Raw genomic sequence first — 25,777 nt, forward strand, 5'->3', positions numbered from 1 at the left:
ACTTTTCCTTTCAAGGACCTTTCCCCTCCCAGGCTTGTTTGCCCTTATGTATACTCCATTGAGAAGGAACTTTCTATTACTAAACATTTGGACAGTATCCAGCACAACAGGGCCTTTCTCCTCCTCCTCCATCTTCAAGGTGCCACTGTAATATAAATAAGAATAAAAGTAAGGACCAGGTAATAGGTCACCACTGTGGTCCGTTGTGCTGGTCAGAACGATACTAAGTGGCCAGAAAAATCCTCCATATGTAGTAGCTGAGGTTTCCATCACTGAGGTTTCCATATCATCTTCCTTGGGTACTCTGTGGGAAGGATGCTACAGGGAGAGGGGAGCACTTATTTAACAGAACAATTCCCTTGGGGTAACTCTGACTGATAGTAGTTAGAGAAGACTGGTGACTGATCAACCCCAGGCCAGGAAAAGCATCAGTGTGGTCATTTTGTCTCCCTCCCATTTAGTTACACAAAGCACGATCATATGCTGGGTCGCTGCTCGTATGCAAACAGCCAATAGAAAAAAAAAATTCCAATAGGCAGCACTTAAGAATGTAGAGAATAGCTGTTGGTTCTATTGGACCAAAAAAAGATGTTGTGCCCTGCAAATGGCTTCCTCTGCCAGCTCTTAACAGACACAGATGAGAAAGGAGCCACAGGACAGTTAGAAAAGTATGTTATTTGTAACATAGCCTGAATTTTGATGCCAAAGATGAGACTTTACATTCAACTTCTACTGCTAGACAGGATGAAATGGAGCAATGGAAAATATGTTATGTTTGTGCACGACAAATGAACAGTGACTCAAAACAACTGACATCAATGCCACATTCTCTATGTAGCTTGTGCAGATTTCCAACAGTATACTGGGCTTCTGCATGTCTTCTACTGCATTGAATACAAGGGTCTACCACAGCTTCCCCTTTAGGAATGAACAAATACTTCCCACAAAACTCAGTTGATCTACTCAATACTGATTTAATGGAAATCAGTAGACTGAGGTACAGAGAGCCATTCTGATATTTCTGATTGGAGCTATCAAAGTTATTTCTATTAAAGAGGTTCAGCTTCCAGAGATATCTCACTTCAGGCAAATCTGATTTAGGATTTTCCAGGGTAAAACTGACAGTAGGGAGGATGCCAGCAGTATACCCATGAACCATTTAGGCTCCAATTGTTAGTAGTTTTAGTTAATCTGGTGGTGCTGTACTTTACCCATAGACCTTGTTTTACTCAGAGGGGGGTGAGGGTTTTACTATATACCAGTACAAATCACAGCTTTCCAAGGACAAGTTCATCCAGCAAAGAGTGCCCAGCTGAACTATAAAGGTGCAGAGAGAAGGGCAGCTCTCAGGTCTAACTCATGGCACTTTACAGCAAGTGCCATGAGTTAGACTGATCTTCCTGGTGCAAGACATTAGCCCAACCTCCTGTTGGGTCAGGAGAGTGTACGAATTAATTTTCAAGATACAGGAAGAGAGGCTGCATCTCTGCAGCTTCTTCCCCTAGCTCTGCCTCCCCCAATCCTCCCCCCCCCCCGACACCCCCAGATCCCTTTCTGTCTCAAAATTGGAGGAGAAGGCAGAGGAGGGAGGTCTGTTCTGGGGTTTCACAAGCCATGCTGGAATGGGGGGAGGGGCTCCAATCCATCCCCCACCCTCCAGTGCCAAATGGGCAACCCCCAGAATGAGCTCCCTCTGCTCCCTTACCTGACTTCCATTCTGAAAGCAGCACCGAGGGTTGGGCTGGGCTGTGTCAGCTGAGCCCTGCTCCTAGTGTGCACAGACAGAAGTTAATGAATGTGCTCCACTTTGGAGCACCTTCATCTGAACCCTCATGTAATGAGGATCCAGATTGTCACAGGATCAGACCCTTTTAAAGCTCGCTACAGTCATGCACTTGTGTTTGGTCATGGCTGTTGAACCTTTTTTGGGGCAAGATCAGGTGAAAATGGTCACTTCTGTCTGTGCCATAGAAGTCCTTTGCCTCGATGATGAAACAAAGCATTTTTCTCCTTAGAATGATCTTCCCCTGTGTATTTAGCAGACCTCAAGTACTGTGCCACTGTTTGGTTGCACCTCAGCATTACAAAATGGTTAAATTGTTACCAAGCTTCTTATTTGTATCCCCGCTCAATGAGATGAGTCAGTGTGGAGAGACAGCAGCAAACAGCACTTCAGCACTAGAGACACCAGCATTGCTATCCTTGCAAAATTGCCCACACCATCCATACCAAGGAATGCGATTGATTTGTTAACAACAGAAACAAAGAAACACTCCCAAAGATAAAGAAGGCTGGTATCCAAAGGACTGTGCATGGTATACCAATTATCCTAAAGAAACTGTAACCATGCTGTCAGCTTATTTTGGGACACTTGTATACTCGGACAATGACAAAGCAGGAGACTGCTTTTGAAGCATTCACATTTATAAATGCTGACCAGCATAAGCCACTCTGCAAAAACAACTTGCTTTGTCAGTTCAAAGAGAAAACACTCAGGTCTCGTGTATACTCCACTGTCAAGATGGAGAAATGGTCTAGCCTAGGAGAAGACAGAATTAGTATAGGGAGAAAGTTATATACACATCTTTCTGGCTCTGATATTAAAAAGACAATACGATACCACCTGTCCAATTTCCAGTTTATATTCCAAATCAGAGAGAAAGAAGTTATGTATTTATGTACAGTAGCAATGGGCTCAACCTCGGTCCATGCTGCCCAAATAGTTTACTTTTCTTTGGTCTTCAGAATACATCAAGCTATTCTGTAAAAACTATTTCAGAGGATGGGGTTAATCTGTGTCAGATAGGAGAGTCCTAAGTGCCTTATTTTAAGGTTTGGAAGAGGGTTTTTTTTGTTTTTGTTTTGTGTTTTTTTTTGTAATTTAAAGCAATTTTGTAATTTCCTTTTGCTTTTGAAATTCATCCCTATGCAAGAGGCCAGAAAAGAACAAGGCACCATTTAAGCCCTCAAATTAATCCATAAACTGACCCTCGACAGAGATGAGCAACTTCCTATGTGAAATATCCACAGCTGCATACAAATACAAGCGTTGGTGATAGCCAAGACCTTTATGCCACTATTGTGAAAAGCCATTCAATTAGAAAGGAAAAGCCATACCATTAGGATTTACAGGGCTGAACTAAATACCAGAATAATGGATCACAATTAGTAATGGCCAAAACAAGCCAAGACCTACCACTAACCTGATACACGTGGATATAGGATGAAATGCATCTATACTCAAAGGGAAATCCCAAGGTCAGGTACAAAGCCCGTATCATCCACAAAACTCTGCCTAGGTAATTCTGCCCTTGGATCTCACACAGAACAGGACTCTGAAAGTGTTTTCTCTCAACATATTCAGAAGCTATTCTAGGCCCAAACACTTCACCCAGAATCTCTCTGTCGCTCCCTCTCAGCCTGGCGCATATGATTAGTGTGGCCCCATCCTCCAAAAAGGTGGAACTGGACCAGGTTGTCCCCTGCTCCTCATCTGCCTATACATTTTTGGAGGATCCCAGGACTCATGAATACTTAATTACAATCAGGATTAGGGGCTAATTAGCAGATGGCTCCTTTGTGTAGGGGGGCATCTGGAGTACACACACAGTGAGCAGTGCTGAGCAGTGGGGTCACCATGGCTTGAAATGCTGTTGACTCTGTGGGGCCCAGCCCAATGAGCTATATGGCAAATCATGAACCTTTTGGCTTTAGGCTACTATCAGGCATAGCTTGGGCTCTATATAAGTAGGTACAAAAGTGCTGCTTAAAGTGTGTTTATGGAGTATCTGTGCTAAAACTTACAGCAGTTTCAAAAAAAAGATAAAATGCACCAATTCTCAATAAACTAAGTCTATGCTTATATCAAGATCAGTTTTTCAAATTTGCTGTTCACATGGTCAGGGAGAGCAGGGTCTGACAGTAAGGAGCGGGTAAGGGGATGCAGGGGGTAGAAGTTGGGGGAGGCAGAGGGCAAGGGAGCTACCTGACCCCACAGATTTATTTTTCCTGCTGTAGCAGTGGGAGGGGGACAAATTCAAAGCAAACCTTCAATAATTAGAGTCTCTACCTCGAAAATTATAACACATTTGTACATTTTCCACATACAGACTAAGTATTGGGAGGTCATTCCATATTTGAGTAAATACGGTAAATCCAAATACATGTGGACACAAGCCAGGCTTCAGGTGATAGCAAAAGGGAATAAACCCTCTCTAGGGCAAATCTGCCAAATACATTTTCCATCATAAGCTTCCCTGCCTCTTTCTCTGAAACACGGCAGTGGCTAAAGTAAAACATGGCCCAGGTGACATTATTCATAAATCTGCATTAGGCTGCTGTATTTTCAAGTCGTGTATATTCGTCACCCAGAAGTTTGCAGGGAGAAGGCATCAGAGGGAAGCCTCATTGAGCACTGAGGGTCCTGCCTCTCTCTCAGCCCACAAGAAGATTAAAAGCACAATGTAAAACGTCTGTGACTAGAGCTTCTTGTGTTCACCTTTAAAATGATTTACTAGTGCTTTTTCCTCCATCTGTGAAGCAGACCACAAGTTATCTCAGAGGTGCTGGTCGTAGTCATGTTGGTCTAAGGACACAGGCGACAAGGTTCTTTAGGTAACTCTGATATCTTTTATTAGATCAACTCAAATAGTTGGAAAACTTCTTCCTAGCAAGCTTTTGGGTTAAAATACCCTTTGTCAGGCTGAGGAAGTAGATGCAGATGACTTTGTTGCTTTGTGATATCTGCACTACTAAAACCTCTCTATAAACAAGTCCTATTTTTATATACCATGGATGTGCATGCATGTGTGCAGCAAAGGGGCATGACTTTGGAAACCTTTGAGCTGGTGAACACACATGGAAATACTTGTGAGTAACCCTGAGATAGCGAGGCATACTATATTTGTTCTGGCAAAGCTGCACTTGTGTGCCTTGGCAGACTTGAATAATAATTTTGCTTTGGGATCAACTCATTTTTATATAAACGGGCCCCATTTGCATTAAAAGTAATTTCTTATCACACTTTAACAAAGCCTATTCTATCCATTCATTTGAGGTTAAATTTTCAGTAAGCTGGGCGACTGGAGGAGATTGCAAAACAAGAACTGGGGAATGTTGGAATTTAAAATAATCTTTTTTAAGCATTTCATATAAACATTCATTTATGGAAGTCAATGACCCGATCTGTAAGCAGTTAGAGGATAAGATCCTCTTTTTACACGTGTTATATTTACTAGGATGAGGAGAGGAGATCACAGCGTTAGCAGCCAAGTGAAGGACCCTCAAACTCACCTGCTTGTATAGGACTTTTTAGAGTAGTATATTATTCAACTAGATGTTTCTGCCTGCTGCACATAGTTCTAGACAAAGTATGATGCCTTTTAAAAAAAGAGAAATAAAATACGAATTCGAGCTTTGAGGGAAGCCTGTTTTAATCACCGTTTGCAACATGTTAATAAATGCAACCTGTTTAAGAAAAGCCATGAGTTTTTAAGTTATGGTAGACAGGACAGGTCGAGGTGGTTGAAGTGCAACATTCCCTGGCATAAACCGTAATAGGTTGCTGATCTGCAAAATACAAAAGTGCCTTTCCGCAAAAGGTGCTCAGTTATTAAAGTGATATTCCAGAATAGAAACCCCCCAAGATACAGAGAATGAGGGGGAAAAAAAACTATTATAGATGCAGGCGTTGAGGCCGTCATGCCCGGCAGGGGGCACCAGTAGCCCGGCCACCCGCCGCAGGGGTGAGTCCTGCCCGTACAGCCCGGCCTTGCCCACCTCCCAGCCACTGTGGTTGGTGCCCGGCTCCTGCCATGACACGTTCACCCAGGTGGTCCACATGGCCTGCGCCGCCGCCCGCCGCGGGCCCAGCGCTGTCACCGCCGCCAGCGCCAGCACCAGCGCCGCCTGCCGCATCCTCGAGCCCGGCCTGCTGCGACCGCACCGAGCCGTGCTGTGCAGTGCTGCACCGCCAGCGGGTAAAACCCCCATGCCCACGTGGGGCAGGGCCCGCACCTGAGGGCAGGGCAGGGCAGGGTGGGGCCATGGGGCATGGAGAGGGGGGGCGTGCCACAGGCCCCAGCACCACCTCATGACCCGTGTGATCGGGCCCCAACAGGCACCTGCACCCCCACCCCTGTGTAATCAGGTGACCCCCGCATGCAGTCAGGTCCCCACAGGCAGCAGCACCCCACCCCTCCGTGATCAGGTCCCCACAGGCACCAGCATCTCCTCATCCCCACCCTGTGATCGGGTCCGGCGCCCCCCTCACTGTGTCATCGTGTCCCCCCATGGGCTCCAGCACCACCCATCCCCTGTGCAGCATTGGGTCCCACACGGGCACCTGCGTCCCCATCCCCTGTGTAATCAGGTCCCCCCACAGGCACTTGCACGCCCGTCCTCCCCGTGTGCAATCGGGGCACCTCCTCATCCCGAGTAATCAGGGCCCTCAGGAGCAGCCTGTTTTCCCCCTAGCAAAGACACGCAGCCACACATGCGCCAGCGACTCTCAAGGGTGCCACCGCCTTGAGATCCTCTCTGAGACGCCGGGTTCGCCGCCTATTGTACAAATGTGAGTCACCAAAAAGACCCAGAGATTTCAAACAGGAACTCGGAGCATCCTGCCCCGGGGTGGGGTGAGGTGGCCCTCCTGAGTCCTTTACCACACAATTGCACTGTGATTTTTCTGTGGTCAAAAAAAAAAGGAAGTGACAAGGGAGAGCTAGTATAAGTAGAAGAGATGCCCGGAGCATATCAAAAGGTGCCTTGAGTCTAGAAAGGGCTGAGAAACGCTTATCAACGTTTCTTTCTCCGTGGGGTGCCCCTGTTCCAGCTGTGGCGCCCAGCGCTGCAGAGCAGGCGCCAGCTCCCTCTGCGCTGTTGCAGGCTGTTACCAGCCACCAGCTTACACCCAGGCTGCTCTGCCACTAATATTTGCAGAGCACTTTATAAACTCAAAGCGCAGCCTCTATGGTATGCCTTATTATTGATAAACCACCATGTAAATAATGTCCAGTTGCTGTCTGTTGTCCTCGTCATCATTCATATTTGATAACACAACCATCACTTGAACCACACACTGTTTCTCCGTCAAATGCCATTTGTTCCTGTTTGGCTAATGGCTATTAATTTCTCTAATGTGCTGCTTGCAAAGCGAATTCGCATGCATTTAATGGCTTTCGCATGCATTTAATGGCTCTCTGCTGTAGGAACATGATTCTTTTTGGCTTTGTCACTCTACGGCCTCTTCCTGTACATGTGAATACTGTATATAGATTCACAGATGTTAGGGGCTGGAAGGGACCTCACAAGATCATTGGGTCCATGCTTAACTTTAAGCCGCTAAATAGTCCCCTTGAGGAGAACAGGATGGTTTATGTGCTCAAAGTGTATAAAAGTCAAGGTATAACTGGCCACTTCTGTGCCTTGAGAAGTGACAATGGGGCAGGAGCCAGAGGTTTGCTGCTGTGAAGGGAGAAGTTGCCCCTCTGACACTTCCCCGCACTGCAGCACCCTGTTTCTGCTGAGTGCTCCCCCTGCCCCAGGTGCTGTCATCACCTAGGCATTGCCAACCCCATTGCTGCAGCTCTGCCTCACCCGTTTTTGGAGGGGGAGCTGCTGTCTGGTGTAGGAGAGGAAGAGGGGGAGGAACAAGATAAGAAGGCAAGGCCCCAACCCACCCATAGCCAGCACCCACCGCTGATTTCTGTCTGGCCAGGATTTCATGGCTTGGCTTCACCGAGACTATTCATGTGCTGAATATTAAAAAATATGCGCAAGTGCTTACAGGCTTGGGATTTTTCCAGTTAAATACAGTTTTGATACACTATCAGAAATCCCTGTATCTGCATTCATGAAAATGTTTACAAGACTTTTGCCTGAAAGGGGCTCCATAAACATAAAAGTTTGGCTGTACTGCCCTAGCTGCAGTTACTTCCACTAATATTATGATTGCAGTTAAACAGAAGAGCTCCGAGAAAGAAAAAGGAAATACTTCCTGCCCCTCCCAGTGTGTTCATGCAGTGCTTTGGAGGTTTTGCTGTTTCTCCTGCTAGGGGATGCAGATATAGCACTTCATGTGGCTTTTAACTATTTTTTAACTGCTTACATTTCAAGTGGATGGTGTCCCCTTAAGGAAAGTTCATAGGGTTTGTAAAAAGAGACATGTTTTTTTTCAGTATGTCTTACTTTTGGACCAATGGACCTCGTGGCATTGCAGCCCCAAGAAATATGTTGAACAGTTTTACACCTTGGGCTTGGTTCCTAGTGGGAAATGAATAGCTTCCATGCCAGGACAGAGCTGGGACATGGTGTATGTACCCTGGGAAAGCTGGGCTTATCTGATCAGTCTAGCATCAAGGGGAAAAAACAAGGACTGTATGTGTATGTCATAAGCTTAATGTTACTTTAGTAATAAGAAGCTGTTTGCTTTTTGATTATGCTACAGCTTCCCGAGCAGGAAACTATGGACCTTTGAGACACAGCAGTGCAATTTAGAAACATTGCCTATGGCACATGCAATACCTGCGTTTTGGTTCTTTATCCCATCCTTCCCACTTGAGGTTGAAGGACTGCTGATTTACCTCTGGCTCTGAGGAACACCAGACTTGGGCCTCCGCTGCCTGGTATTTTGGAGGAGCAGGGGAATTTTCCAAAGCACTCCTTGAAGACAGACCACTCCTTCCCTAGCAAGGTGTTACTGCAGTTTTATGTACAGTAGTTGAGCACTGAGCTAAGGGACTTGGGCCAGAACTGGCTTCCCTGAGGTCCTGTCTGCTATAAAAGCTTTTAGAGCTCTTTGCTGCCAGGGGCACAGACAGAAGTGATAGTTTTTGGCCAATCAGGTCACAGAAAGCAGTCTATAGTTGTAACCAAACACAAGTGCATGGCTGCAGACTGCTTCAAAAATGGCCAGTTAGGTGAAAATCTGAACCCTCGCTGTATGAGGGGTCAGATGAAGACGTTTCAAAACAGCATGTTCTATAACTTCTGTCTGTGCTGTAGGTGGTAAGAAAGCTGGTAATGACTTGTTTGCACCTGGTTTCTAGAACGAAACTTGGGCACATTACCCATCCACTGCTCTAATCTGAAGGGGTAACCTTACCCCTGAGTAGAAGAACTGATACCAGTGTCTGACTGCCTGAGCATCTGCTCCTCATTTACACCTAAGGCAGGTCACGCTGGTACAAATGTGCCTTGTGTTCACAGCCTTAGGGGAACTGCTCCCATCTGTGAATAGCAAGTCATTTTTTTAAGGTCCCGTTCAGGACCTGCTTCAGCAAAAGGTGAATAGGAGTGGCTTTATTTTTGTGGGTAGTTTAATTTAACAGCTCAGTGTAAAATTACCCATGCTCATTAGTGTTTAAAAGATAAAGGTTAAACAAGTATTCCCCTCCCCGCCCCCCACCCTTTTGCACAGGTGCAGACGATTGTGCAATGTAGGAGGCAGTGGAAAATCAAGCCCCCATAACCCCATTCCTGCTAAACCCTGGGAGTTTAGTTATCAGCTGCATTTGTTTCTGGATCAGCCCAAAGCCTGTGTTAAATAAACTGAACCAGCTCTTACACATTTGAATGGCTTCCCTCTTCTTCAGCTTCATGAAAACCCCTCAGGGAGGGGACAGGGGTCTGGTTTGGATCTCATTTTCATGTTTCCAGTTTGAGAAACTGGAACACCACCTGTGCAAAAGGTAGTGGTGATGGGCACCTGTCTAACCTTAATCTTTTCAACACCAATGAGCATGGGTCATTTTACTGCTGAGCTGTCCCAGTTAAACTACCCACATAAGTAAAACCACTTGTATTCACACAGCAGTGAGCTGTTGGCACGTGTTCACCGTATATGAAAAACCATTTCCAAGGTCCGGCCCTCCAACCTATAAGCTAATTTGTCTTATGGGAAGTGTTCTGCCTTGTGGAACCCCGTGCATTTCAGGAGTCCATCTGCATAAAGCAGCTTGGAGAATCAAGGGGCACATCCACACGAGATGCTTAATGCAAATTGGACTAATTCTACTGCGTATCAGCGCAGCTGGCAACAATTATGCTAATATACAGTAGATTACTCCAATGAGCATTAAGCATAACAAAAAAAGCATTCGTTTGCACTAATGCACAGTAGCGCTGATTACAGCACATTAAGTTAGTACCTGTTATTACAGGTACTAAACGTGCCGTGTGGCGGGCCAGTAGGGGGCGCTCCTGCATTGAGCCACCCACCTCCCTGCTTCCGACCACCTTCCAGGCTCTGAGTGCCCTCCCTGGGGTGCCTCACGTCTGGCCGACCCCTTCCCTGGAGCACACCCGCTAGCTTGCGTTCCCGCTGCCACCATCCAAGGCTCTGGACTCAATTCTGGCTCTGCGCACCTTGGAAAACACAGGCCTGGTCGTCCCGTGGGTACTAGACCCAATACAGGCACTTGGGGCACTTCCCCAAGTCAGGGGCTTATTAGGAAAGTCTCCCTTAGTCCACAGACCTAAGGGGCCTCCTCGGCATAATTTACACCCACCCCTCAATAAGTCTCCCACACCAGTCACAAAGGAGCACTTTATGATTACAGGGGGTAGGGCGGGAACAGGGTAAAAGGTAGAGCAGTAACAGAAGAATATCAGAGGAATCCCATAGAGCAAACCAGCATGGCTGAGGTAGCCTTTTGATCTCACATCTGAGTTACTGTAAGCTAAATATCTAGTCGGATCTCGAGGAGCTTACTCACACACATCATCCAGAGGTGGTTGGAGTTTCCGTCTGGAGGCAGGTCACTCTTTGAGCATGCGGTGATGAGGAGAGAGCCAGTTTCAGATTCACATGGGTTAGCCCATGGCTAATGGCTGCCTTCTTCCTGGACCGGGCCCTTAAATAACCTCTCTGACCTCAGCAGCCCGGTCCAATCGAAGCGGCCAGGGCTGGCCACAAGCCAACCAATCTAAAAAAGCATCACTGGCTACCTGGGCCGGTGAGCGAGGCTTTTCCCTCCCCCTCCCCAGGTGACCAGAGAATCCGCCTCGGAGCCCCTGTCATGTGAGCAGGGAAGAAGATCCCCCTTCCTGAGGAATTCAACACCAGCCTCTCACGCTGGCAGAGACAGATCTCTGGAGAGGGACACAGACAGTGGCATTTCTGCCACATGCCGTAATTATGGTGTATTAATGAACGTGTAGATGCATCCACCCATGGGGTAGCAATCTGAGATACTGCCTTCTACCATCCCCTCCCTCAGACACATAGCAGTAACTCATAACCCTGCCAGCAGAACAGTGGTCGTCCCAGGCCTGCAAATGCTTTTTCAGAGTAGTGTAGTAGGCAATGGGTAGGGAAGCAGGGCATAAGAATAAGTAGGGTATAAGCACAATATTAAGTACATGAATAATCTCTGTGAAGCCAACCCATGAAATCCTGGCTATACAAAAATCAGTAGTGGATGCTGCCTATGGGTGGGGTGGGACCTCACCTTCCCATCCTGTTTTTCACCGCCGCCCCCTTCCCTCCCCCCCACCGCCGCCACACCAGACAGCGGCTCCCTCTCCAACAATGGGCCAGGCAAAGCTCTTCATTTCCATCTAGGAACCAAGCCAAGGCGTAAAATTGTTGCACATTTCTTGGGGCTACAACACCACAAGGTCCGTTGCTCCAGAAGTAAGACATACTGAAAAAACATGTCTCTTTCTACAAACACTATGAACTTTCCTCAAGGGGACACCATCCACTTGAAATGTAAGCAGTTAAAAAATTTAAAAGCCACATCAGGTGCTATATCTGCATCCCCTAGCAGTGGTTCTACAATTTCTGTAATAGCAGGAGAAACAGTGAAATCTCCACAGCACTGCATGAACACATTGGGAGAGACAGGGAGCATTTCCTTTTTTCTTTCTCCCAGTTCTTCCATTTAATTGTGATCATAATATTAGTGGAAGTTACTGCAGTTAAGCCGGTACGGCCAGAAGTGATTTTTTAATGCTTATGGAACCCCTTTCAGGCAAATGTCTTGCATACATTTTCCCTACAGTGATTTCTGACAGCAAATCACAATTGTATGTAACTGGAAAAAAAGCCCAAGCCTGTAAGCACTTATGCATATTTTTAATATTAAGCACATGAATTGTCTTGGTGAAGCCAAACCATGAAATCCTGGCTATACAAAAATCAGTACTATGGCACTGAGTTCAGTACATTTCACCAAATGAAACTTCTTTCTGTGCATACAGGAAAGTACAGACTATTTGCAAAACAGCCCCTTAAAACCTCAGAGCAGTATAGATGGATCTCCTGGTAAAGTATGTAGCAGCTTGTAATTCAGATGCAGTTAAGGAAAAAAATACAGCCATTTCCAGACTCTCAGACTATTATAATGTAAGGATACTAGGCAGGGCATGATCAGGAAAACCCTGCAACTAGAAAACAGAAAATCTGACTCATCACCCTGGTGATTTTTTTTTCTTTTTAGGCTGACACAGAGTCTTCTGCTGAATGCATGAATATTGTGAATTTGTACCCCCTTTTGTGTATACGAATGTTGGCAACATTGTTCAGTGGTTATGTCCCAAGCCAAAATAGCTGCCCCCGACTGGAATAGCTGGCTGAACATTTTTGGCTGAGACCGATGGTGAGATTAGAAACATTTTGTTACTCAAATGGCATGAAGTAAAGCAAGGAATGAAGTCCCATTGTGCTTTGAAAGAGCTGAAGCATTTTGCTAAAGATCAAGTCATATTAAAAGCTCACTAAGCAAATCCTTTCATCTTAAACTAAAAAAATGTCTTATTCCTCATTGCACAATGGAAGCACAGCATGTCATGCAAAATTAAAATTTAGGGGAAAAACCCCATATTAATTCTGAAAATAAGCAGGCAGCTGGTCCCTGCTCTGGCACTTGGTTCCATGTGGGTGCAGGGGTCTGCTCATGAAAATCAGGGAGCTTGTTCCAGGACATGAGTTAGAAAACACAGTTCCAAGCTCTTCTAAAGTGTTGTGGATATTCAGCTGTAGGCTTCCCACAAAGATAAAGCCAGATGTGAACCTTGTTTCTGTATCTATATGAGATATGCTCCCCAGTGCTGGGGATTTTGATCTGAGGTGTTGGCTTAAGATCAGTTCTCCTAAAAATAACGTTTATAGTTGTTTTTAAGATAACTCTAACAAAGCAATCGTATGGCTAGAGATGGCTGGTGATGACATTTACCTTTTAAAACTGTGGGTTGTATCAGTTTTTGTATCAGTTATTTTTGTGCGTGAACAAAGCTCCTGTGAAATAAAGGAAGCTGGAAGTGAATTTTTAATGGGAGTTGGATGACTCTGGAGACTGTTATTGGAATATGAACTCTTTCACCAGCTCAGCTTGGTAACAAACCGAGTCATTGCTCATTGGCAACTTTTACAAAACAAGTCTGTGATGTTAGCCTGGCTCCTGGCTGTTGAAAAATGACCACAAAACACTTAATCCAGATAAACGGAGTGGATGGAGAGTAAACTTCACCCTCTTACCAGTTAGTTTAGGACCGAGACCCAGTGCTGGTACTTGAACTGTCCAGTGGATGTCCTGTAGCTCAGGGGTTCCCAAACTGTAGTATGTGTACCCCTGGGGGCACGCAAAACTTCTCTGTGGTGGGGTACATGACATTGTGTAATGGCAGATTTAATTTTTATTATAATAATAATTGGTATTTAAGGGGTTAAAACATAAACGGCATGCTGGCATGGGTACGCAGGAAGCCGATAAATCTGGAAGGGGCTATGCAATAAGAAAAAAATGTGGGTAGCTAATTCCCCTCTAGTTATGATTCTAGACACTTCACTAATATTTCCGTTTGTTTAGTGCCAAATTTCTCTGCTCAGAGAAAATTTCCTCAAAGATATGCATGAATACAGCATGTGTTTCTGGTGTTTAGGAAACTCAGCCACAAAATAGACACTGCATTTATGCAGAAAAAGAGGAAATGATATTCACACTGATAATATTCAGTTCTATATGATACGTGTTCACTGGCAGATGCAGGATTTTGTAAAGGGGGGGTGCGGGAGAAGTCACTAATTAACAGTTTGAGAATTAACAGTCCATATTAAGATGAAATTGGGCACTCTGCACAGAGGTTTCTCAGCACTGGTCTGTATTCAGTTCACATTTCCTTGGTTTTCTCTGCAACTATGAAAATTAGAAACATTTATAAAGGTAAAATAAAAGTTAGAGTTAGGAACACAGGCAGGGAATATACACAAGGCTCCAGTGACATTTAAACTCAGCAGTAGCTTTATTTCAGCAGTGAAAAAATGATTCCTTCAATATGCAGAGGTTCTACAAAGCCCTGTGTGATCCTGGGGTACGAGAGATATGACAAAGCATTATGATTTTAAACGAGTTTCATGATGGATATGACTTTAGTTTCTTAACATTAGCAACACTGAATGAAATGGATGGTGAAACAAAAAGGACCCTTTACAAAATAGTTTTTTGCTAACCTATAGTACACTGTCTTTTTATTTTGTCCTGAGCCTTTTTGAATAGCACAATACTTTAAGAACCATGCAGCACTTTCCTGGGCTATACTGCATCAAAAGGGTGTTATGAGAACTACTCAAAATACGGCAACTCTGTACAAAAAAAATCTGCTGGCATAGTCAGCATGGCTCAGTTTGGAGGCTAGTCTCTTTCTTAGCCCTAGAGCTTACATTAAATCTTGTACTTAAAATATAAAATGCAAAACAGAAAGAAAAAAGATACGTGGATCTACCTAAATAACAACTTTTATTCAAAAACAACACTGTTAGCAGATTTTTTAAAAAATGTAACATTGTAACACATACCTGTAGCAGGGATGATGCTCTAAGTACACTGACAACATTTTCAAACTTAGACCTGGTGCCCCAGGTATGTAGATATCCATCACAACATATTAAGTGCACATCTAGTTACCAGATTATAATATACTCAATACAAAGAAGTCACTCCTTGTTTATTTAAAGTAATTTATATTAGACAGCAGAACTGAAACCACTGAAGATCTAAGGTCTATCCACAGAAAAGTTGTTGGCAGCAGGGAACGTTTCTCCCTACCAGCTAGCCAACCTCTCTCTAAAATCTGTTTTCTACAGAATAAAGCATAATTTTGTTTCACACCCAAATTAGCTTCTTGGGCTCTACCAAACCAAAACAACAAGCAATGGGGCAATGCACATGGTCAGTTTGTGTCACAGCAACTTCTTCTCCTGGAGTTAAACTGAGAACATTGCACGCGAGCAAGCCCACAAGCTGCCACACAGCAATGATGGTAGGGTCCAATGAGCTATGGACAATCACTTGGGTGCTTTAAAACTAAATTCTTCTGCTGCATATGTGCAAACCAGTCCTATTGAAAGCAGACAGAATGCGTTTCAATATTCCATTACTCAGCCAGTCTGTTTGCTTAATTGTCGAATGTATATATATAAACAAAAATAAATCTGTCAGTTGGGTGCTGACAGATGTTGATTCATCCAATGCAGTATATACAAAAGCAACAGCAACCAACCGTGTTTGTAACTCTTTCTAATGCTTTCAGATACAAAGGACCAAGCTTTCCTTTGTAATAGTTTGACTATCATTACAAACGTTCTGTCATAAGACATCATAATACTTTAAATGCTTAACTCTGACAAACATCAAAATAACTTATTTTTTAGATTACACAGGGGTTACCACATCAGGCTCTGTTATGCTATAGATTTTGCTCAGAAAGACTTCTACTTTATCTTCACCCAAATGACAGATGTCCAAGATACAGATGACACGCTGTTTGTCTAGGCCAGTTGCCGCTTTTACAATTTCATCTAGAAGGCAAACAGATGACATATTGTAAAACAAATTCTTAACTGACATTTTGTGTACAAGCAATGAGCCATGCATCTTTCCTTTCTTTTAGTGAAAAGGATAAGTTGGCTTGCTATGTGCTAATCTATCAAAAAACATATGAATATGTAAGTTCAACTACTACACAGGTAGATATCTCATACAGATGAAGGTAAACTCAAACTTGTACACACTTTAAGAATAGTGTCAGAAGTCCTTAGTCAATGTAGAAGGTCTTATTCAAGGTGTTTCACATATCAGATACATCTTTGTTTATGCTTAAAATCAAGTGTTTTTATTTATTACTTCTATTTAATACTTCTGTAGTATTTTACATCTTTGAAGCAAGGTACAAACATTAATTAATATGAGCTTTACTGTACTTTTAGTGGGTGGCTAATAGTCGAAACCTTAATTTAAAAGTCAAACAATTACCAAGTACATAAATACTGCAGCCTATACCTGTCAACTGAAAACCAGCTCCTCAGAGCCATATTAGCGAAAAAAGAACGAAAGACTGCTAACTATGCTCTTCCATTTATGGACCAAACTCAGACAAATACTCAACATTCGGCCTCCCTGCCAATACAATTCTGTAGCAGCAAACAACTGCATGTACAATATAGGTCATTCAGGATTCTTAAGCGCCTCAACATGCCTATGTATTAGTTACTCGGGTATCAACTTGTTCTAGCACTTATTTAAGGCTGATGCTTTGTCAATGCAAAAAAGGCAAGTGAAAGACTGGCCCAAATAATCTGATATGATATCTATACTATTAGTAAAAATGTTTGGCATAAATGCATGTGTATACTATGGAAAGTGGTGCCTGCCCTACAATTTGATACTTGCTCACAGAGTCAAAACTTGTGGTTAGAGATAAAACAAGAAAATCCACCAGTGAGTAAATCCTACCTGAAAGTGGAAACACGTCACAAGGCCTCTCATTGATGGTGGTCTCCTGTTGCTGCACAGAGATGCAATTCATACAGGATAATAATGCACCATTCTGAATATTCTCCATTTGAAATAAATGGGGATATTCAGGACAAAGTAGAGGAAAGAATGCAATATCAATAGCTACATCACGGTTTATACCTGTTAAGAAAGAGAATTACCATAGCAAAATATTTCATCTGCAGTTTGCAAGAGTTTCATGAAATATTTACATCTGAAGAGGATAAAAAATTTGAAGACCAGTTACTCCATCAAAACTAAGCATTCCAATCTGTACAGTTAAGCTGTCAGAAGATTTTTACCTAGTCCCCTCTTTTCCATTAGGTACCAAACAACTGCAATTCAATAAGTTTCTGCAGAAATATATGTATACTTATATACGTCAACACATATATGTATATATGTATGTACTGACAATCTGTTATAACCATATAACAACCATTAAAGGATTTAAAAATGCTTGTAGCCCAGAGTATATTACACTAATTTTTAGACGTTTCCACCTCAGAGCTTGCAGTGGAGCTGATGTTGCTTGGTAGCCTCACGTGTCTAGATTTATTTTAAGTTTAATCTTAATGAGATTTCCTAGGTTTAGAATGCTCGCAATGATCCCAAAACTTTTTAAAAGTTACTCACATAAACCCTCAGCCTGAAACTCAGCTTAACAGGTTTTGGCAAGCAATTTCCCTATCTTTTTCATTTCAAAATTTCAATTTGATGACTGCTAAATAATAAACACAAATATATTAATGTCACATAGTAGTTTTCAGGAGGTGAAATATTCATCAACTTTAAGGGCATTTACACATGCGCTCTGGGAGGAAAGGGAGGAGGGGGAGAAGGCTCGAATGAGCTTTAGACCAGCCCCACTGCCATTTTTCACCGTGGAGATGCTGATACACGTGATGCTGGAGTCTCATGGAGTGCGGTAATTACCATATTCCAGCAGACTCAGTAAGTCAGGTCTGCTCCGACGCGCTGTAATTACAGCGTGTTGGAGTAGCCTCGATGCATGTGCCCTTATTTATATGTTTAATTTTAAAGACTGAGTATAAATTCATTAGTACATTTTATTGCTTTGAGCTACTCAGAAGGAACATAAAGCAGGTGAAGGGTCTGGATGAATTTGACCCTTATTTTATCATAATGCAACCATGGTACTTTAAGAGCCATGACTATTGGAACCAATCCAGTAATAGATGAGGTTAAAGGAGTACTCATGACATATCCAGTTCCCCTTACACCACTTGCTCGTTTCAATCAATAGCTCTCATGCATGCAAATTAGCTGAAGAGGACATGTGATTGAGTAAATTGCTGTCGATATCAGGATAGCCCATTAAGAGTGACCTGACCTACTGAACAGAGCCTGTACATAATTTTACTGCTTAATACCTTAATTGCAACCCACATTCTTCAAATGTATATCCACAAAATTTGCTACAAGTGTTAACTGTATGGAAAGTAGAGCTAGTAAAATATTTTCAGATTTGCAATGTCAGTTAACAGAGGGATGACATTTTCAACAATTCTTGTACTGGCTTTCAAATAACTACTACATACAGTCTGAGGAATCTGTTTTCCTTTATTTTAAAATATATTTTGGACAAAGGAACATTCAACGGGTGCTAGATTTTAGATACATGATTTTAAAATGGGCCTTCTCTCAAATTACAAATACCTTCCCAGAATTTGAAGAGCCGTAACTTTGAAAACATTAAATGTAAAAATCTCAACTCAACTTTAACCTTGGAGTTTGGCTTAGCACTTCAATAATATTTTTTTAAATAACCAAAGTTCATATCTGTAACAAGACTGCTTATAAAGAAACAATTCCTTCAGTTTTCTTTTCTAATACCCAAATGAGCACTGGACAAACTGAAGTAGTCCATTCAACTTCAAAAAAAAAAAAATGAAACAGCATTCTTTGTTAAACTATGAGAACGCTACAAAACCATACCTCATTAAGATTTCAATGCTTTCCAAACGGGGGATCTACTAGTTGTCACTTACCCAGTATTGTCACTTCATAATGGCCAGTGCTGCTAAAATCATGGCTTTCCATATTTGTTTTGTATTCTTCTGGTTTATGCTTTGCTGGATGAAGGTTGCATTGCTGCAAAAGGAAATCTTGGTGCATATAATCAAATTTATGTGGGATGCTTTCTGGGAATACAGTGCTGTGATGCAAGTGTTCTGTTAATTTGTCTTTCACCCGTGTCCACAGATCACTTTGCCAAGAATCACAAGTCCTTCCCGTCTCTTCTATTTCAGGCATGTCATTTGTTCCTTCCTTGTCTATTATAAATATGTCAAACATTTAGTTGGTCCATATGCACTGACAAACCATACCGCTTCAACAATGCACAAGAAAATATAACAGAGTTGCTGAAAAGATTAATACATAGTCAAATATGAAACTACATAGTGGAATAATTCAAACAAAGAGTACAAAAGGAATTTACACTGCAATTTAAATAAATAGGGTTTCCCCCAGTCAAGTTTGAAGTCTAGGCACAGTTCAAACAGTTATACTGGATGAAAGCTGACATTCATTACTTCTTTGGGAAAGCACAAAAAGCTCATCTTGTATTCAGCCAACTTGTTCCAGCAACACGTAAGAACTGTAAAAATTGGCCTAAGTATGTAAAAATTAAACAGATACTTTAAGAAGCTCAGCTCTGCTAACTTTTGGGCAATATGTGTATTCTTCATCAAGGCTCTTGGTTTTTAGCTTCTAAAGCATATTTGAGTAGGGTTCTCCACTGTACAGCCAACTAAAGGCTGAGTCCCTTTTCCCATTATATTTAACACATGGATTCTGAACTGGAAAAACCTCAAACCAAACATCAGTCCTAATTCTGTAGGCTAGTCCTGTATCCTACTCTGAGCTTAACACAAGGCCCATTTTGAATGTCTCCCAACTATCTTTTTCTTTTATCTCATGTTGCCTGCATCTACCTCCCTCCCCACTTCCCAGTAAACAGTACTCCCAACCCATTTCTTTATCAGTCCCAGTGTTTTCTTTGCAATCCAATCACATGAATCAGGTATAAAAACTTCTACATTACCTCATGTGCAACACTACAGCAATTATTACAATGAGCTGTATGTAGGTCAAAGAAGTGGGGATACCGGAATGTATGTGGCTAAACAGGAATCAGCAATACTAAAGTGGAAGAGTATTAAAGAAAAGAATACAAGAGTATTACTGCCTGGGGTAACAGGGGCAAGGAAAGGATGGTAAATTTTAAGACAGAAAACTAGAAATCTTAAGAGGGTGGTGCAAAAGTCAGGACCCACAGACATTATAACATATTTATTCTAGTAAATGTTCAAACTGACTACCATTAACTTCAATTCATTTCTCAGCTCTCTTTTGAAATGATGCTAGCTAGCTAGGCCTCATGCCAAACAAGGCGCAGGATGATTTTTAAACAATTGTAACAGAGTTTGCAAGCACCACTTTTTCCCAGGTACAAGCATACACTTAATTTTCTGCATGGAAAAAGTGAAGGTTGTAAGGCATTAAATAGGTAAAGATCACTATTAAATTCATCAAAACCAACTGAAAATAGTAATACTTAAAAAACTAACTTAGTGCTGGAAACCTAGCTGTGAACTATGTAACAGTCCCTTCCAACCTTTTAAATTGACAAAAAGGACATTAAAATATCACTGGACCAACGTACGTCCCTGGGCACACCATAACATGGCTGACTCAGAACTCCGCTTGGATGCACCACCTACATCAGTGGTTCAGTATACTGCATGTTAGAAATATGCCACTGACCTTTTTAATTTTGAGCAACTAAATGCTCACAGCTGGTTAGAAAGATAGCTGGCTGAAAAAAAAATTCTGTTGGGATAGTCTGTATAATTACATTAAGAGAAGAAAGAAAAATACAGTACCCACCATCTTCTGTAATAAGAGTGGAGATTTCATTTACAAAATTTTATGGCATTAAAACCTGCTAGGGTATAAATTGGGTTTAAAAAGCTCTTCCCATTCTAAACGTCATTCATTCCTTTTCTTTACTTCTATCTCAGTATCTTGGGGCTGTAATTCGCATGTCCTATGTGTACGCTCATATTTAAATGAACAGAAACTCGTGAAATTAGGGCAGGACAGTAAAAGCAACAGCCACTGGCTATTTGAATAATAAGAAGCTGAAATCCACGTCTCAAAGACCCACAGCACCAAAAAAAAACAACTGCAGCAATAATAAAACTTGAAAATGGTGGCAGAAATGCCACCGTCTGTGTCTCCCTCCAGAAACCTGTCCCGGTCAGCTTGGGACACTGGGGTCGAATTCCTAAGGGAGGGGGGATTTTCCTCTCTGCCTACGTGACAAAAGCCTGGTGCCGAGGGCGTGGTCCCTCTGGTCACCTGAGTGGGAGGGAAAAGCCCTTGTGCATCTGCCCAGGTAACCAGTGATGCTTTTTAAATTGGTTGGCTAGTTACCAACACTGCTGGCTTCTATTGGACCGTGCTGCTGAGGTCAGAAAGGCTATATAAGGGCCTGGTCCAAGAAGAAGGGAGAAAAGCCATTTTACCAGCATGGCACAAGCATCAGGACACAGGGAGAGAGTGTGATCCAAATGAAACGCTCTCTCTCTGGAAATCTCTGAGCCAGATCTCTACCATCTTCTGGATGATACTTGTGTTTCTAGAGAGCTAGTCAGCTCACAGCGATGAGTTTGCGTATCAAACGGCTACCTCAGCCAGACTGTTTTGCTCAATGGTAATCCCTTGATAGTGCTCTACCTCTTACCCTATTCTAACCCAATGAAGTTCTCCTTTGTGACTGGTGTAGGAGACTTATTGAGGGGTGGGTTTAATTATGCCTAGGAGGCCCCTTAGGTCTGCAGACTAAAGGAGACTATCCTTTTTGGCCCCCGACTTGGGGAGGAGCCCCAATGCTTGTATTGGGTCGAGTACCTGTAGGACTATTAGGCCTGTGTTTCCCCAAGGACACAGAACCTAGAAGGTCCCCTCTCGGGGTGGTGGTAGCACGTTACCCCCAGACTCTGCGGTGGGGCTTGAAAGGGAGTCTGCCAGGGCTTAGGCGCCCCTGGGGTCACGTGGACGGGCGTAGTGAGGTGGGAGGCTCAACGCAGGAGCTCCCCCTACTGGCCCGCCACGAAAACTACCAACCAAAGCAAAGCAAGCATTTGAAGCCCTGCTGTCCTAGGTGAGTCTGTTGCATAGGTATTTTTCCAGTCTGTACCATCAAATGGTATTGTGAATATGACTGTACAATTGTCCACTAAAAGCAACTAAAATAAACTATGTTTTGGATTTATTTAGTGCATGGAATGCTTTTTAAAAACTTCAGTATAATTTTTTTATAGTATGCAGCAGATGTTATATTCTTGAGTAAAGTTTAACAGTTAATTTGATCCTCAGCCCTCATGCTCAAAAATACCTGTCCCAACACCATTTTGTTAGATAATTCATTTTGGTTTCACAGTTATGTTCCAAGTCAGAGCTGTTCAAATGGCAGCCCAGGGGCTGCATTTGTCCCATGAGGGGTTAATCTGTAGGCCCTGGGCTCTCATGAGGCTGCTGTTCCTTCTGTAGCTCTAGATGCTGCTGCAGCCAAGGTCTTTGGGCTTCCCTTCCCTTCTCTGGCTTCTGCTTCCTGCTCTCACCCTCACAGGTGGTGTCGTGGGGCACAGCACACAGCTGGGGAAAACCTGGCATGGCACAGCAGGGTGGCCCATGACCAGTGAGCTGAGGGTGGGACCGCCCATTCTGCCCAGCATAACAGTTGGGGGGGGGGGGGGGGGAGGTTGCCTATGCATGCAGTGGAGAGTGTGTGGGTGGGGGGCACCTGCTCAGCAGCAGCTCTAGTGGGCCCACGGCTCACACCATTGAAGGCTCTGCTAATGCAGCCCACATGGGGTGCAGTCCCCGGTCTCTTAGAAGTTGGACAGTCCTGTTTTAAATTACCTTTAAACCTGCGCAGAATGTCAGCATCTTTCACTGGTCCATTCCTTCTAAAAAGTATAATCACTAGAGTAAGACGGACACTTATCTTTCAATCTACTGCCATTTTTCTTTTTCAAAAAGATTAAAAACTATCCACATTTAAAAAAAATAACCCAACTTTTTGTTCAGTATAAATTATTTAGTTTCAGACCACCGTGTTCAATTCTATAGTTTCTACATGTTTTTATCCAGACTGGGGCAAAGGCTGCAACACTGCTCTGATGACATGATCTCTGGGTTGGCTCTCTACATTTATTAAATGACACAGCTCTACCCCATTCCACCCCATCCACTAACCTTGGCAAAGCAGAAAAGCCATCTAAGGTCTTACTAATGACAGAGGGCATGACTAAAATGGAAACAAAAGGAAAAGAAACTGCTTGTAAAGCAATGACAGACACTGTTACTAAGGATGGTGACATGTTACAACTGAACAGCTCTGAAATGTCACTGACTGAGAAACAGCCCGCAATTGTTGCTGTTCAGTGGTTTTCACAGATGCAACACCCTAGTGTTTAAGGCAGATCAGTCACCTTTTAGGTAGCTGAAGTACTGTGGCTATGACACAAAGCCTGGGAGTCCAGCTGTGCAGCGTGCCTTGCAATGGGTGAGGTAGGGTGGGAAGAAGTGCTTGCATCCACACTCTAGGGGTGTTCCAGAGTGTGGGTGACCTGGGGCTGGGGCACGTCCACTTTTGTGCTTTCCTTTCTCTCCTAAACATGAGTTCAATAAAGTTGCTTGCTCTGGATCAAATGTTAGTATGTGCACCTAATTTGTGGGGACTCAGGAGGGCAAGAGGAAAGGAATGCTCAAACCTATGTTTCTGGATTCCCAGGGGTTAGGGGGTCATGATGAGGAGCTGCAATTAAATAGGGAGTGAGGACACAGTTGGATGTCAAAGAGTTTTTACTGAACAAGTGGTAGGGGGCCTTGGGCTCGGGCCCATGGATAAAAAGTGCCAGGAGAAAAAAGGAGGTGGGGAATGGGGCAGTAGAGTTCTGGCCATATACCAGAGCAGCCAGTTGCAACAGCAGAGAGGGTGAGGAGCGTTGCAGTGTAGGACCACAGCTACGTCACAAAACCCATGGTGCCCACATGTAATATGTACTCCATTTACAGTGCACCGATTCAAAAGAGTACCTGATTTTCCAGGTACACTATTAAACCATTCCAGACAACTTTAAACCAGTTTAATGGGCTTGGTATGTCTCTCCATTTTAAACTGTACTTAAACTGGTCTAAGTGTTGTGTGTGTCCATACCATAAAGAACAAATGCCTTCCCTAAAGTGGCTTTTGATGGCCACCAGTGCAGGTACTCACTGTGTAACAGCTCCATTTTCTTTGGAACATGGTAATGGCATCATAAGACTCTCAGACTGAAGTGCACTTGTATGTTGCATACAGTATGAAAAATCAGTAAGGAAATTGCCAGTGCATGTTATTTAAATCAACTAACATCCACACAAAAAAAGAGGAGGAAAAATAAAAACCTGCTGCGTGTTCTTTGAAAGATTGGATATACAATAGCCATTCCATTCTTTTTTCAACTTGTGGGACTAAAGCTTTACAAGAAATAATTTTTATTGTTTTGGATAAAAAAAATACATAAAATCGGAGGAAAAATAGGAGAAATCTGGCATGTTTTAAAACTTCATGGTAGACATTTTCATACACCAAGAAAAACAGCAAGACTGTTTTTAAAACTGGCTAAATACTAATTAGGTTTTGGGGCCTTAAACCAACCTCCTCCTAGCAGTGTTCCAAACGAATGTAATACTAATGTTTCTATTAGAATTCTGACTGAATAAAAAAATACCTATAAACAACTACCTGTGTAGTACTGGTAGCTCCATATCAGAGAAGATTGATGTGCTTCAATTATTTCATATAAAAGGCAGAATTTGTTTTTCTTTAAACTGGAATTAGCCTTCATTTAACTATTATAATTATGCTACAAACAAATTTGTGGTATCATGCTAAAAGCCCCTGCTCTGCAGACCTGTTAATGCCATATGAAACCACTTCTGAAAGGAGAAAAAAATCGAGAGATTTATGACTTATGCAGTGCGCTCAAAATAGTAGTTGATTTAACCCACTTGCATAACATCTGTTACGGAGCTGATGAAAGAAATTCTATTAAGACTGTATTCTAAAGGAAGTCAGACTTTTTTTAACACAACAGCACGCTGTACCTTCCCCTTCCTCTGATATCATAGTTTCATAGTTTGTAGGGTCAAAAGGGACCTGAGCAGATCATCAAGTCCAAACCCCTGCCGTGGCAGGGAAGAGTACCGGGGTCAAACGACCCCAGCAAGGTGTTCATTAGACTGTCAATACAGTCTAAACAACAGGATTATAATTCATAGATTCATGTAAGTAGGGTTGGAAGAGACCTTGAAGATCATCAAGTCCGACCCCCTGCCCTGGGCAGGAGAGAAAACTGGGCTCAAATGACCCCAGCCAGGTAGACATCAAGCCTCCTCTTAAAGACCCCCAGGGTAGGAGCCATCACCACTTCCCTTGGAAGTTGGTTCCAGATCCTAGCTGACCTGACTGTGAAGTAGTGCCTTCGGATGTCTAGTCTAAACCTACTTTCTGACAATTTGTGGCCGTTATTCCTTGTTACCCTGGGGGGCGGCATTAGGGGGAACAGGGTCTCTCCCAAACCCTGCTGGTCCCCCCCTGGTGAGTTTATAGATGGCCACCAGGTCCCCCCCTCAGCTTTCTCTTGCGAAGGCTGAAAAGGTTAAGGTCCCATATCCTCTCTTCATAGGGTCTGCCCTGCTGTCCCCGGATCATGCAGGTGGCCCTCCACTGGACCGTCTCAATGCTGTCCACATCCCTCCTGAAGTGCGGCGCCCAGAACTGGACGCAGTACTCCAGCTGCGGCCTGACCAGTGTCGCATAGAGCGGGAGAATCACCTCCTTGGCCCTGCTTGAGATGCATCTGTGGATGCACGACAAGGTATGGTTATCCCTACTGACCATGACCTCACATTGTCGGCCC

General features: G+C 43.2%; 1 protein-coding gene across 3 annotated transcripts in view; it reads right to left on the reverse strand.

Moving 5' to 3' along the window:
- Positions 1-14,220: 14,220 nt before the first annotated feature.
- LOC132243286 (RPA-related protein RADX-like) overlaps positions 14,221-25,777 on the reverse strand; it is a 31,666-nt gene continuing 20,109 nt past the window's right edge. For 2 of the 3 annotated variants that reach the window (XM_059715361.1, XM_059715360.1), the window contains exons 12-14: positions 18,788-19,072; positions 16,734-16,916; positions 14,221-15,799 (exon numbers count right to left, since the gene is read on the reverse strand). In XM_059715361.1, the coding sequence (XP_059571344.1) occupies positions 15,654-15,799; positions 16,734-16,916; positions 18,788-19,072 (614 nt within the window). In that variant the 3' untranslated portion in view covers positions 14,221-15,653. Of the gene's footprint in view, positions 15,800-16,733; positions 16,917-18,787; positions 19,073-19,845; positions 19,944-25,777 lie in introns of those variants that run through there. The other variant, XR_009455794.1, reaches the window with a different exon arrangement.

The sequence above is a fragment of the Alligator mississippiensis genome, chromosome 11, assembly GCF_030867095.1.
Source record: "Alligator mississippiensis isolate rAllMis1 chromosome 11, rAllMis1, whole genome shotgun sequence".
NCBI classification, from domain to species: domain Eukaryota; kingdom Metazoa; phylum Chordata; order Crocodylia; family Alligatoridae; genus Alligator; species Alligator mississippiensis.